Below are 13,947 nucleotides of genomic sequence, written 5' to 3'. Positions count from 1 at the left end.
AACAATTGAGGTCTTGCGCTGCTCATTTACTGTTTCATTTCATAATACATCATATTGAAGGCAGTTGTGCTTCCAACCATTGTTTTTCATGAATAAATTTAGCATCCTCGCTATGCCATAAGAGAATGAAAAGCTATATTTCAAAAGACCAGTTGAAAGAGACATAAGTTTAAAAAAGTATGGTGTATCTTTAATCGTGTAAAGCGGTAAACATAACATTGTTGTTATTGTTCGTTTTATATCTTTAGTTAATCTTTCTTGATTAGTGAAATCTATTCATAGGCGTCAATTGTAAGACTCGATTAACATGACAAACGAATTAAATGGCGAAAGCTTATGTAATGTTCTGCTACACAATTTAGTTTTTCCGTTAGTTTCTCAAATAATAACAAATTGGAGTCAAACACAAGAAATTTAGCTCATATACACAGTATTGTTAATTTCTCAAAAGCATGTTATTAAATCCACTATCGCGGTATAGAACCGTAACTATTGAAGATGTAAAGGTATTAAAGAATGCATGTAAATGCTTTCCAGATTATGTTGAGATTGTTACTTTGGCCAATTTTATATTTGCCACGAAAAAGTATTTGCCATGGATGGGTATGATGTCCCTGTCTAAAAATAATTACTAAAATGACATATAAAGACAACTATACAACAGTAAGGGGCTTACAAAAAGAATCTTCTGTTACTATCTACAATAGAAGAGTAAATCAATTCAAAAATGCAATATTGTGAAATGAACACTGAAGAAACATAAAACGGGTTTTTCCTATATGTCAAAGGTGACATTTGTTTTGTAAAAATTCAAAAAAAAAAAAAAAAAAAAAAAAAAAGATGGCCCATTGAAGAGTTTGAGAGTACAAATAAATGTTTCATTAATCAGGTCCGGATAATGAGATGAAAAGGATGAAATGACACTTACTTTTACAAAGGGAGGGAATAACAGATTTTCACAAGATACGGTAATCAATTCATACTAAAAAATACATTGGATAAACTACATTAAATTCCATGAACGTTACCTGTCATTACAACTGCAGAATGACGAATAATTTTCCTGTTCAAATATCTTGACTTTGTCAATTTTACTGATACAGTTACAACATTAAAAAATAAATGTCAACGCTATGTTTTGAGTTGTTCACTCTTTAGGAAAACTGCTTGACTGTACGGCTATAACTTCATAATGAAATTGTTAATATCAAATATTGACTGTTACCATAGTAAAATTAGGAAATACCTTTGAGGAATATTTATGATAGTTCCTATTGGTTAACGTTCCTGAAGTTTTGCTTAAAAAGTCACTTTGCTTATTTTGTTAATGCATAGTAAATAAAAGCCCTTTTTTTTTATTTTCTCTCTAAAATATATAGTATTTTTATTCATAATGCCCATTGTTTCATTGAAAACAAATACAAATTCTATTGAAAAGACAAACAATCATTATTCTAATATCCACCACTGTAACCCATTAAGAAAGGATAAAACTGACGAAAAAGAATACAAAGTAATAAAAACGACATCGCTCCTTTCTCGTCAAGAGGACGATCTTTGGGTTGATATTTCGACCAAACGTTTGAAAAGCAGCTGTTTAGGCGCACTTTATGATGGTTCTCGGTTTAAAGGTGTACAAAAATGCGGTTCAAATAAGTATAATGTTATTGTAGATGTTAAGGTAATAGGAGATATATCCTTTATACAAAACTCATGAAGCGATATGGTTAGCATGTTGATTTGGCAGCAAGTAAAATTCAGGGATACCTTAATATCGAAGGACTCACGAGTGAATGCCCAGAATTGACAGTAAAGAAAGAGAAAAGCTGTTTAAAGGACTGAACTTAACCCTCTAAACCATGTATAGACATTCTTTGAAGGCGAAATTATTGGACCTCATCATTCCTTTTTAACTAGAAAGTGGCAAGCACAACAATCAATAGATATTTTACACTGGGTAGGGAAGAACGTGATGACCTCACTTTGTTTATCATGTAATTAATGTTTATTTACAAACGCAGGGACGTTTTCCATCATTTGAACCTTATATCAGCATATTTAATAACGATGATTTTGTTTACAATCCTTACGATAATGATTTTATATACATGAGATGGAAAGAACAGTTTTTGGTTCCTGATCATTGCGTGAATAATATTGATGGTGCTAGTTTTGCAGGATTTTATTACATTTGCTATCAACGGTCGACAAATGAAATCAAAGGATTTTATTTTTACTTTAATAATCATGAATGGTGAGCTCATTGTGTAGCATAATACTTTATGTTTACTAACAAGCAATTGCCTAGGTATCAACAATTGGTGCTTGAGCATGTAGAAGAGCATTCATTTGCAAGTTTTGAATTTCGTTAATATTATACCAACACACAATTTTGTAAATAATGTAAACACATCATTTTAATATATGCGCAATAAAAAAGCACGTTTATTTTATTTTTAACCGAGCACAAAATTAAAATAGTCAGTTCATTTTGCCGATTGAATAATAAACAAAGGGAATATTCTAGAATACAGAATTTGCTACTTTCTAAACACACAAAAAGTAAAATCAATTTATTTATTACTTTATAGTAAAAGAAAGAGGGAAAATCTAGTCTTTGAAAGATAACCAGAGCTTTCACTTCACAAAGATACTGAGCTTAGAACATCAACCACGCTCTTGAGGTATTAGGCCAGTGCTATTTCACCCAAGAAAAGCGACGAGGAAGATTCGTAAACAGCCTTCTTTATTCGAACCATAGCCTTAATTATTCATAAAAGGACATGCTGAGGCCACCATCCTTTCCATGCAAAAGCATGATCTATTGCATATGATGAGTTGAGATTATGACAACTTTAATATTCTTTACCAAGCTTCTTGGATGACCAAGCATCCACCACGAGCTTTGTATAATTACAGACTTTGATTTAGATAGAAGAGAAATATTAGATGATCTTGAGTATTCTATTCAACTTTATGAATCTATGAATGAATAACAAGACATCTTTTTTTTTTCTTTTGAAAAGAAAGAGAGTGAGATTCAAATACATTTTATATGTGGTCATAATTGATGACAACATTTTTTTCTTCTGCTGATTGCAATACTAATTCGAATATTATCCTTTATTAACATCTTTATATACAATAAAACTATTCCAATGGTAATAACGCTAATGCCACCCTTCTTCCTTCTTCCGCAAGTACATTATAAGTAGCTGCAGCATGTTTCTAATGAAATCAAATACATATTTAATAAACACACAACACATTTTCTTTGTGCTTTGCTTTGCTTACCGTGTTCATTTGATCTACTTGCATTCCTTTCTTAAAAAAGTATTTTCTGATTTCTTCTGGAAGTGGCGCTAATTCTTTTCCTGTGCCAAACAAGACAAGTTCAGGTCTTGGTGAGACAATATCAAAGATCTTGAAAGCATCCAGATCCCAATCTTTCATGGGCATATGACCAGGTGTTCGAGGAGGAGGATTCCATAAGAATGCTGAGCCATTCAACAAAATGAGGGGTTGTTCTACTTTGACATTGTTGGATAATACAAAGCCACCGGTCTTGGTGATAATCTCAACACCTACGTTGGGTCCACGATCAAACATGTTGTTAAATGCCGCAAGCATCGAGTTGGGAACGACATTGGGGTTTGTTGGTGGTGTTTGGGGCACTGCATTGTTTGCAACTTTTGAAGTATCAATGTAAGCTTTGCTCCAATCTTCTTCACTCACATTTTTAAATCGTGTCACAGTTGAAGAAAGACATCGAAATTGTTGTGATTTAGTAAAAGTTGAGGTTGATTTTAATAAAGCTTGACGTAGCATATTTAATAAATAGAAAAAAAAAAATATTTTATTTAAAAAAAAGGTTAAACATCTTTTTTATTTTCATCTGCAGGTTCAGATACAGCTAAACTTCCTAGCTTTGTCTCATCATCTTCTTCTACATCGTCAATTTTAAATATACGTCTAGCAATTGTTCTACTCTTCTTTTCATCGGGTACAGTCAAAGTAGATGTCATACCTTCCACCTTAAATACATCTGCAGTTGAACTATTCACGCTACTAAAGCTGTTTGTCCTACTTCTGCTGCGACTGTGAGGACGTGTATCTGAGTCACTAAGTGATCCACTGATACCAGATTTGTCCAAGTAAAAGAATACATCATCTGCTACATCTGTTTCATCTGTTCTACCCCAATTGAAAATAGTCTTGTCATCTAACCAATTCATGGTGGTAGCTTGATGGAAGAATCCACTGGCAATCTTGGGAAGTTTACTAGAAGTCCATGAAAGACTTGTCGTGCTTGTGGTACGACTAGGTGTAGTAGCTGTTGTACGGGATATATAATTAGCTACAAAGTATTGTTTAGTATATGAAAAATATTTGTTTGCAATAACAAAAATACCATCAAAATCAGGGAATACTTTGGGTCCATACTCATTGATGAGTTCAGTGATATCTTTTGAAAGTTTTTCTCTATTCTGTCGAAGTGTTTCTGCTCCGCTTGGATCTAAAAATGTTAACCAAGTAGGTTTGATAGAGCTATTGAAGAGTTAGGTATATTGTGTTCTCTTTTTTATTTACACGCCTTCTTTTACCGAAGAATATCATGTCCAATTTCTCCAAATCTAAGGCTGGCATAAGACACAAAGGGTAATAAACTCCAGGTGGCAATGGGCAACAGCAACTTCCATTTTAACTCTAGATCCATTTGCAAAGTGAAAATGAGCACCATGAAACTGTAACATGCGTAGAGAGTTGGTAACAAGACAAGGCCCATTAATAACTTCCAAGTAGCCAATACATCTCTTCCTGCAATCTTGACCGTTGAACTCTTTAGTGCAGCTAATATATTAATTGATTAAATATATTTTCTCTTTATACAAAAGAAAACTTACCGTCGGCTTTCTTTTGACTAATTACTTTTGCTATAATAGCAACAGGCAGGTTCAAAATACCACCTGGGAAAGCCAAAAGAGTGAGTACCGCCAAGATAATTATACGCTTGATCAAGAGCCAGAGCATCCTTGGACCATTTGTTTCAGTCTTCAATACTTGATGATCCTTAATGCCATGATATTTTAACAATTGATTATAAGCCAGCACTTTTTGTTGCAGCTCAATTACTTTGGGATCGTCCTTGAAAAAATTGTATCCAATTAAAAAGCGCCTGTTCAAGTCAACCACCTGAGATAAATGCAGTTTCTTGTGAGCGGGTTTATAAAGTCTTCTGGCTGCTTGGATCAACTAGGACAAATAAGGTTAAAACGCATGAATTTTACAAACAAAAAAATGTTACTCACCATCAATGTTTCATAGCTTCCTGCATTCACAGTGACAGTCTTCAGGGCGCTGTAGATGCTATCCAGTAAGGTTGAGCATGCCTCTCTCTTTTCTGTTCCTCCTGCTTTGAATTTCTCTACGAGCTCAGCTGGAACTGTCATTGGATTACCGAATTCAATCACTGCACGAGATCGAAATTTGTGTGCATGGAAATAGTTTAAGCCTTTCAATGAAAAAGGGTATTAGTACTCATTTGCTTAATAGAAAAAACCTCCTCTTCACTTTACCGCATGGAACAATCTTGACATCTAATCCTGGGTATTTAGCCATAGCGCCTAATGCCATTAATGTGACCCCGGCTAATAGAAAATTAGAACAAGCTCTACTACGTGTACTCTTGTACCTTTAAAAGGAAGCATCTCTGCTCTATCATGGCTACCACCTTCTGGGAAAATAGTAATACAGCCTCCATTGTTTAATTCGTCGTGAACAGATTTATAAACTGCTTCTTGTTCAATATGAGGAACGCACTTGTATGTCGTTCCTTCAGAGCGTGTTAATAGTTCCAAAGCCTTCAACTCTTTAAATTCCTTCTTGATAATCAATTCGGTATCTGATATGATCTCAACCACCTCTGACTGACCACTTCCTTTGGGTAGTGAAATAGAATCTCTTGGTTTTAACTGGACTGTAAATTTGGTGTTGATACCTACAATACGTAAGGGATCTGTTTTTCTATTGAGTAATTGAATAGTTCCTTCGCCGGGGTTAGCTAAATCTTGAGGTCGAATGACAGGGACTATGCTGGGTGTAAATGAGAGAGGAAAACATGACATATGAAAATAGACTTACTGGCATTCACCATTCGAGCAAAAGTACCAATTCCTTTCTGATGCATTGATTTTTCAGCAATCAAAAATGAAACTCTTCTTTGACATTCTCTCATAAGTATAATTGGATCTACAAACTACACATTTATGCTTAGATCATCAAGCTTCTAATGAGTTTTTATGATTACTTGGTTGGCGTGTGGTGCTGCTACAAATATGACTGGTCCTTCTCTTGGTATTCTGTGTGCACCTCTTGGCTTCACTTCTCGAAAGAAAACGTCCAACATCAAGTTGAATAACCATAGTGCAACATCATACGTGAACCTTTGTAAAAAAGGTCGTTTAGTTGCCATGGCTTTCCTCGTTTTTTTGGTACAAAAGAAGGAAAAAGAAACTGAAAGAAAATAAAGAATTTTCTTTTTCAGACAATAAGAGAAAAAGCGGGGAAATTTTTTTTTTATTGGGAATTTTCCTTCTTTACGATATCCATTTCTTGTAATACTCGAAGCCATTCTGTACCTGCTTCTTTTCTCATGGCTTCAATCTTTTTTCTGAAGGCGCCATCTGATTTTGTATTTTCTTCCGATAAATTAGGTGCTTTACTACGTTTTGATCGTACAGAAGAAGCCCTACGAACAGTAGTGGCTGCCTCTTGCTGCACAGAGTTTTCTAAATCTGCCAAGCGATGAACATGTTTACTTGGTTCAGCAGCTGTAGCAAATGAGGGTGGATCGATGTTACTTTGTCCCAATCGAATCATTCTCTTGTTGCTCTTGGTCTTTGCCCTTGCGACTTTATGCTGAGCTGCTGTTGTCTCTTCATTTACAGGCCTTGGCTGTACGGTTGCAGCAGGTGTAGTATTATTCAAATCGAAGGTTGTGTCGGTTGTTATACGTCTCTTTTCTACAAACGATGGCTTTGTTCCGTCCAATTCGATACCTCTATCGTTATGTTTAAACATTGAGAATATATCCACTCTGTAATCAGGCTTTATAATAGTTCATCATTAAATTGAATATAAAACTATCCGTTGCTTTTACCTGTAACTTAGTAAAGGGGTTGCCTTCCACCCAAATGTTAAAAATATTTGGTAAAGAAGTCAACCGACCAATTTCAGCAGCGTCTTCGATTCGATTATCTCTTACATCTAGTTTTTCCAGCGCATACAAACGATCCAATCCAGCCAACATTGTTAAACGGTTTCCTCTTAAGTCCAACTCTTGTATGTTACCCAAGACGGTGTTGATACCTGTGATGGATGAGATCATATTATAAGACAGATTTAAGCTCGTCAGATTATAAAGGACCGAAAGTGCTGCAGGGACGTCGATCAGCAAATTACTAGAGATATTCAAATGGGTTACTGAACGGATATGGGAAACAGAATCCGCTTCAAGTGTTGTTAAACTATTATCAGCCAGAGAGAGCATCTTGAGTTTAGGCCAAGGTCTATTCTCGATTACGTCTGCTGCGTTATCAACTGAACCATTCTTGATTGTCAGGCTGACCAACTGATCAGCCAGGGTTGACCAGTCACCAATGTATCTTGGCGGAATATGATTTAATTCTAAGTAAGCCAACTCCTTAAAGGGTAAGAGTGGCAGTGTGAGTGACCCATCCAAGGGTTTTTCATAGCCTCGAATCGTACGTTGTCCGCTTCGTGTGACGCCATTGTGGGTATCGAGATTCATGTTGAGCTTCAAAGCGTTTATTTTCGAAAAATACTTGTGAATGTAAACAATATCTTCATGCAGCGGTCGTTCTTGTTTGTTTGGTTTGGACCATAGTTGCCATCCCGTTGAGAGAGATAAGGTGGACATGACTGAGTTGATAGAGGACGTTATCGAGGGGGCCGTGCCTGCGCTCTGTGTTGTTTCAGTTTCAACCAGTCCATTTTCTTCAGGGACTGGCAAGTGAGTCTCTTCTAGTCCAAGATACTCAAACTGAACTAAAAGGAAATACAAGTGATGAATATCTAACGGAAGACTCGAGCGAGGTGGCATATAAGGCGTATTAGATAAAGAAGTTGCATTAGGTGAAACTGCAGCTAATAAGGACCAGTATGGAATAGCAGCAGCAAGTGATGTAGGTCGTGAACTGTTACTGGCTTGACTACTACTACGTCGTTTCTCTGGGTTGCTTGAACGTGTCCATAAAGAAGAGACTGCTTTCATAAAGGTGTTACTATCTTCTTTTATTGACTCTGGTTCTGTTGTAGGTGCTGCATTATGTAAAATGGAATTAAAATTAGGTTGAGATGATAATAATTTATGTTCATGGGCTTCCAAATAGTTTCTTGTTGCTCTAATAAACTGTTCACCTGTCACTGAAGTTGACATGTTTATTTTTGTTAAAAAAAAGGAAAAAAGAAGAGCTTTATGTACGGGACTTTAATAATAAAGCAAAAAGAGGTTTATTAAAAAAAATGTATTTATTTGGACTTGGTAGACAAAAACGCTTATTTATCATCACCAGTAGCACGAGCTAATATTATTTTTGATAAGAATAAACAATCTTTCTTGTTTTTATAACTTTAACTTACTGTAAATGATTTGGGCGTGGTGACGAGAAATAGGCTTAATCAAACCTTGAGCTTCAAGTTCACGGATGGCAATACGAGCTAAAGAACCGTTAAGCTTAAGACGGTCAACCAAGACAGATTGGGAAATGAGCTTGTAGGTGGGAACTTCCTTGAACAAACGTTCATAGGTAGGCTTGTCAAGAATAACCAAGTTGTTGGCCTTGTCCTTAACCTTCTTAGCGGACCACTTCTATTAAATTAGCGCTGTCATGTCAGTCGATCGTAAGTGTATATTAGGTTGTAATTGAAACTTGCCTTCTTAGCTTTCTTTCCACCTGAGGATGAGGTAGGCTTAGTAGCAACGTCCTTCTTAGCCTACATTAAATGCAATTTTTAGTTTCCATTCTGTAAACATTTAGTTTATTCCCCTCGACATTCTTTCTTTCGATATTCTCAATCCATTCATCCATCCCTTATCCATCCAGTGCTTTTTATCGCATTTTCTCTTTTATTTTCCCCATATGCAAGCTTCTCTCTATCAACTTACCATTTGGATGTATTGAGGAAGATTCCAAAATGTCCAGCCCTTTGTTCAATTGATATACTTCCCACAAAGCTCTCTCTCTCCGAACAAATGCTCTAAATTAAAACGCCGCAAGTACCCACTTCTTTTATTCCCTTGTCCTAGCCTAAGTTACAGTACACAAATTCCTTTGTTTTACATGATACAGAAAACAAATAACATTTTTTTTACTTAGCATATTTATGTTTTCTATTACTTAAAGTATATTCAATTGCTTGATCATGTAGCTTTATACTATTCTAGTGCAAAGCATTTCAAATACCGTCACCTTTAGATTTTGTTCTGAAATACGATTAAATAATACTTTTCTTTAAAGGCTTAAATGAGTACGCGGCGTTTCAAGACGCCATAATTGCCCAAGCCAGATCGAATAAAACGTAAAAGAAGCTAAAAAATCCCTCATGGGAGCAAGGGCAAGAAAAAAGAAAAGGACAGAAGGGAAGTAAGAAGTAGCTTGTGAAGAAATTACTTTAGAAAACGGATTTCAGAAAAGGAAGCGATATGATAAGACAAAAGTTGAGCTCAAGCCGGTTTGTCTTGGAACAATTCATCGAACACAACGGTATTTATGATGCCTTTGTCAACGAAAAAGCGGGCAACAGTGCGCTGGACAGGACCTTTGGGGTGTCGGATGGCACAAATGACACGTTGAACAAGGAGGACACATGCGGCGCACTCCTCGTCTTGATCGAAATCGTCATAGTAAGGGTTTCAAAGGTTGCCTGGATCCAGAGGATCGTAAGCATCGCGTAATAAGTTCTCGAATTTTTTCAATTGAGAGCTGACTTCAGCTTCATAATTGTTATGAATGAAGACTGCTGTATATATACAGCCGTCGAAGAATGAAACGTAGTTGATTAATGGGAAGGTGACGTTCTATAGAGAGATAGAGATATCTAAACCCTTGGTTGGTGGAAGGGAGACTGAAAGTGCGAGTAGCAGCTGTTTGGTTAGGAAGAGACTGTGCGTGCTTAGACTTGGAAGCTTTTTGGAGGGAAGAACGCTCAAGCTCTGGATATGGGGGACATTTGGTAGGCGTTTTAAGTTGGCATGGCGAAAGGGAAGCAGATGGGTGGGAAACTATAGCAGTAGAGACATGCGCGGTTGCAGGGAAGGGGCTTTTTTTTGCCGTAATTGATTGATTTCAGCTTTGGCTACTGTGAGTGTTGCTTGTAACTGCTTTACAGTAGGCATATTCAGGTCTGGTATTGTAGATACTTTTCCAAATAAGACGAAAATCTATAGAACGTGATAGAAAGCGGGAAAAGAGCTTCTTGTTCTGAAACGCACTTTTTTCACAAACTTTCGGCATACTTCTCCAAATCAATTGGCACAAAAATGCAATTCATTTTGGCACACATAACCAAAAACATGATGCCACATATTTTCAAGAATAAAATGACACACTTTCTTTTTATAATTCTTGCCACAAAATATGGCATTTGTATATGATGATGGTTTTGGAAATGCTGTTGACGAGTCAGAACATCATGTATTGGATATGGATGTTGACGAATATACCTTCCCACTTCATTCAGTTACCGATTACAACAAATGTATGGCCTTAAAACTACTAGAGCAAGAAAAGGTCAACAATACAGCAAGATCAGACGAATCGGCATACAAGCTCGCTAATTCCGCTAAACGGAGGCTATATGCGGACTACGGTAATAAGCAAAAAGAAGATCTCTTTTTTCTTGTCTATGAGAAAAATCTGACAGCTGGTAAGGCAGCAAAGCAACTGGAAATTCCTAGGCGCGCTGGATACAATTGGTTGGAAAAAGATCAAGAATGCCCTAATGATGAAATACAACCTAAGTGGTCAAAGGCCACCCGCACAAGCGGCAAATCTCTACTTCTAAATGATGCTCATAAAAAACATTTGATCAAGTTCGTGGATGACAACCCCTCATCCCCATTGGATGCGATGTTGGATGATTTGACGGGTAATTTTGAAGATTTATCTTTGCCAACGACTACTCTGTAGACGGTCTGGGATACAGTAACCTTGGCACTGACGTGGTTGTTATGGGAGCCTCATCGAAATAGAAGAATGAAGTCCTAGTGCACACCAAAGATGACACCTAAAAAACATCCATGGCTCCATTTGCACTCTAGAAATATTCTTGAGACGATGCCCACAAATTTGCTAGCTTTTTCCAACGGCTAACATACCAATGAATTACGGTGAATGCATCAAATGGCTCAAGTTTTTTGAAATTGTTGGTAAACTTGTAGTAGTGTTACAGAAACAGAATTTGGTAACCCATCAATTACAAAGAGAAAGTTCTGACATTATTTTCTGTGGATAACATTGATACTGTACTACACATGATGCATGCTTGGATTTAAAGTTCTAACAATTATCCATGCATATCCATATTGATATCTATCTGCACCAATCCAAAATAAAATGTGTGCCAAATTTCGTGCCAATTTTATTTTTGAAAATGCGTTCCTACATGTTTATGGTTAGGGGCAAAGTCCTTAGCGAAGTGATCAAGTTCTTTCTGTTGGATTGGTCTCCCATCTGGCAACACTGGTTTCAATTCCCATGGTCATTTTTTGCTCATTTGTCCGTAGGTTTAAGCTCTGATATTAAAAATATTTCTTATGATGACCAGCTGAAAATAAGACATCCAAATAAAATCCTTATACACAAAAAAAAAGTTTTGGTTAAGTGTGCCAAAGTGATTTGTATTTTGGTGACAATCGTTTTGAGGGAGTGTGCCAAAAGTTTGTGAAAAAAATGTACATCATTTTAAGTAGGAATAGTGTACAAGCTACTGAGCAGTAATACAGACATGAAACACAAGCTGCTTAACATGCTTCTGCTTGGTTATAAATTAAAATATTTATTTTACAGCCTTCTTTTCAATAAATATTACCAATGTGGATAAATGAAGGACAACATGCGCTTTTAAAAAAAGGCGACGACTGCAACTATACAGCTAGTACTGTACATGGTGTTTTTTCTGTTTGCCAGGTTTTGGTTGTAAGCAATATATCAAGAACTAATGCAAATAAGCCAAAAGTACCAATAAACAAAATAGAGGCTTCGCATTACCTCTGGACTTTTTTGGTACACACCAAACAAATTAGATCTGAAGCAGTCTTTCTTCAGTTTTGCATTTATATCTTACCTATATTCTTCGCTTTAACATGGATACCCAACTATATGCGTCTTATCAGTCCTTCTTACACATTCATAATTTTCCTAATGTCGAATCCACAATCGATGGGGTATTCTAATACAGAATCAAACAACAAAATATCTATAAAAAACCAATTGTCTTGTTTGGCAGTCTACCGTGCAGGAATGATGATAATGGCATGTATTACACAATTTGCGTATAGATTCTAAATTTTCCCTGGAAAGTATTCTCAAGTTGTAATATTTGGGCACCTTTAGTAAACCTTTATTTTGATTCTCTTTATTTAATACTAACCATATGTAAAAGATGGATGCTGATATAGGCTCATTTGCGTTGTCTTGTGGTATAATTGTATCACAATCCTATCATAAAACTGATTTGTGGAAATCCCTTTAATCTGGATCGACCCTTGCTTCTTTAATCATTTCCTATTGGGCGCATGCAAAGGAATTTGAGTATAATCATTCAGATATTGGTTTATATTTGGTTTTTGACTTAAGCCTTCTTCCATCTTTTCTAGTGCTGCTAAGGTCCTTATGAAGACTCGTTCTATTCCTTATACCTGCTCTTTTTACTGCTGTTGCATACAAATATGCATTAAAAAGCGACATGTTGGATACACAAAAATGGGGAGGTTTCTTTGGTCTTCAAATTGGAGAAAGGATTTTTCAAGCCAAAGATGAGTTTCTTGCTGACCTGAAATCTGATCCAGTTATTCATCTGGGTATTATTGTGTTTCAGTATGGTCTGGAAGTGTACAAGTTCAGAGTATGGAATATCGCGTAAAACGGTAAAGAAAAGAAAACAAATAGAGTATTTTATATTAAACATAGATAAGCCAATCTTCCTTTTGTACTTTGGATACTTTCTTTGAATACTTCTATGGACTGTTATACTTGATAAAACATATAAAGTAGTAAAAGCGAAAAGTTTGTTAGAAGTCATGAATGACAATAGTCTGTTGATGTTTTTATTAGTAATCACTCTATGGAAAGGTTGAACTATCATTAACCACATATGAACATAGGCCAACTTTTTGACATGGATCATCCAAATGACTGCGGTGACAGAATACATGGAATTTTGGTCCTCAATTGTCCTTAACTTTAGTTATCTATTAGTTATTATTATTGTACCATGGACAATATGGTATATGAAATCAAAATAAACTTATTATACTCTGCATACACCAATCATATTAGTTGATCACCTCATCCTCCTCTTCCTTTTGTTAACTGAGTATAAAAATAAAAAAAAACCGTGCCCCTTCTCTTTTTTTTTCTTTCCCTTTTGTATAAACCTTTTTCTTTTCTATTTTAAACACAAAAGAAGCATACCCCCTTTTACACTTTGTTGTAAAACAAGAATAATTTGAAAAGAAAAAAAGAAGAAGAAAATCTATTGTATTCTCTTTCTTTCTTTTGAACGTATATATTTCTTTACCTTTTGTTTATAAGCTTATTTTATTATTTTTTAAACATTTTCTACATTAAGTAGATCTATTGATTCATTTCCTTTGACATTTTTTAAAAAGTTTACTTTTTATTCTTTACATCACATTGGTAAGCT

General features: G+C 35.7%; 5 protein-coding genes across 5 annotated transcripts; 2 read left to right on the top strand and 3 right to left on the bottom strand.

Moving 5' to 3' along the window:
- Positions 1-1,393: 1,393 nt before the first annotated feature.
- Positions 1,394-1,842, top strand: RO3G_02381 (uncharacterized protein; the record flags this gene model as incomplete). The annotated part of the gene is made up of 2 exons (XM_067656972.1): positions 1,394-1,681; positions 1,732-1,842. The coding sequence occupies 2 exons, from the start codon at positions 1,394-1,396 to the stop codon at positions 1,840-1,842; spliced, it is 399 nt and encodes a 132-aa protein (XP_067513073.1).
- Positions 1,843-3,150: 1,308 nt separating this feature from the next.
- Positions 3,151-3,609, bottom strand: RO3G_02380 (uncharacterized protein; the record flags this gene model as incomplete). Its single annotated transcript, XM_067656971.1, has 2 exons — positions 3,151-3,228; positions 3,295-3,609. The coding sequence occupies 2 exons, from the start codon at positions 3,607-3,609 to the stop codon at positions 3,151-3,153; spliced, it is 393 nt and encodes a 130-aa protein (XP_067513072.1).
- A 263-nt stretch (positions 3,610-3,872) lies between these two features.
- On the bottom strand, positions 3,873-8,458 carry RO3G_02379 (uncharacterized protein; the record flags this gene model as incomplete). Its single annotated transcript, XM_067656970.1, has 11 exons — positions 3,873-4,357; positions 4,412-4,548; positions 4,605-4,851; positions 4,905-5,253; positions 5,310-5,512; positions 5,577-5,648; positions 5,693-6,088; positions 6,142-6,256; positions 6,308-6,513; positions 6,639-7,107; positions 7,160-8,458. 11 exons carry the CDS (start codon positions 8,456-8,458, stop codon positions 3,873-3,875), a joined length of 3,978 nt encoding a protein of 1,325 aa, XP_067513071.1.
- Positions 8,459-8,577: 119 nt separating this feature from the next.
- Positions 8,578-9,055, bottom strand: RO3G_02378 (S25 ribosomal protein; the record flags this gene model as incomplete). The annotated part of the gene is made up of 3 exons (XM_067656969.1): positions 8,578-8,603; positions 8,662-8,890; positions 9,020-9,055. 3 exons carry the CDS (start codon positions 9,053-9,055, stop codon positions 8,578-8,580), a joined length of 291 nt encoding a protein of 96 aa, XP_067513070.1.
- Positions 9,056-10,658: 1,603 nt separating this feature from the next.
- Positions 10,659-11,210, top strand: RO3G_02377 (uncharacterized protein; the record flags this gene model as incomplete). The annotated part of the gene is made up of 1 exon (XM_067656968.1): positions 10,659-11,210. One exon carries the CDS (start codon positions 10,659-10,661, stop codon positions 11,208-11,210), a length of 552 nt encoding a protein of 183 aa, XP_067513069.1.
- Between the last annotated feature and the right edge of the window lie 2,737 nt (positions 11,211-13,947).

Source organism: Rhizopus delemar, genomic scaffold (assembly GCF_000149305.1).
Source record: "Rhizopus delemar RA 99-880 supercont3.2 genomic scaffold, whole genome shotgun sequence".
Taxonomy (NCBI): Eukaryota; Fungi; Mucoromycota; class Mucoromycetes; order Mucorales; family Rhizopodaceae; genus Rhizopus; species Rhizopus delemar.
This window is presented reverse-complemented; position numbering and strand designations above follow the sequence as displayed.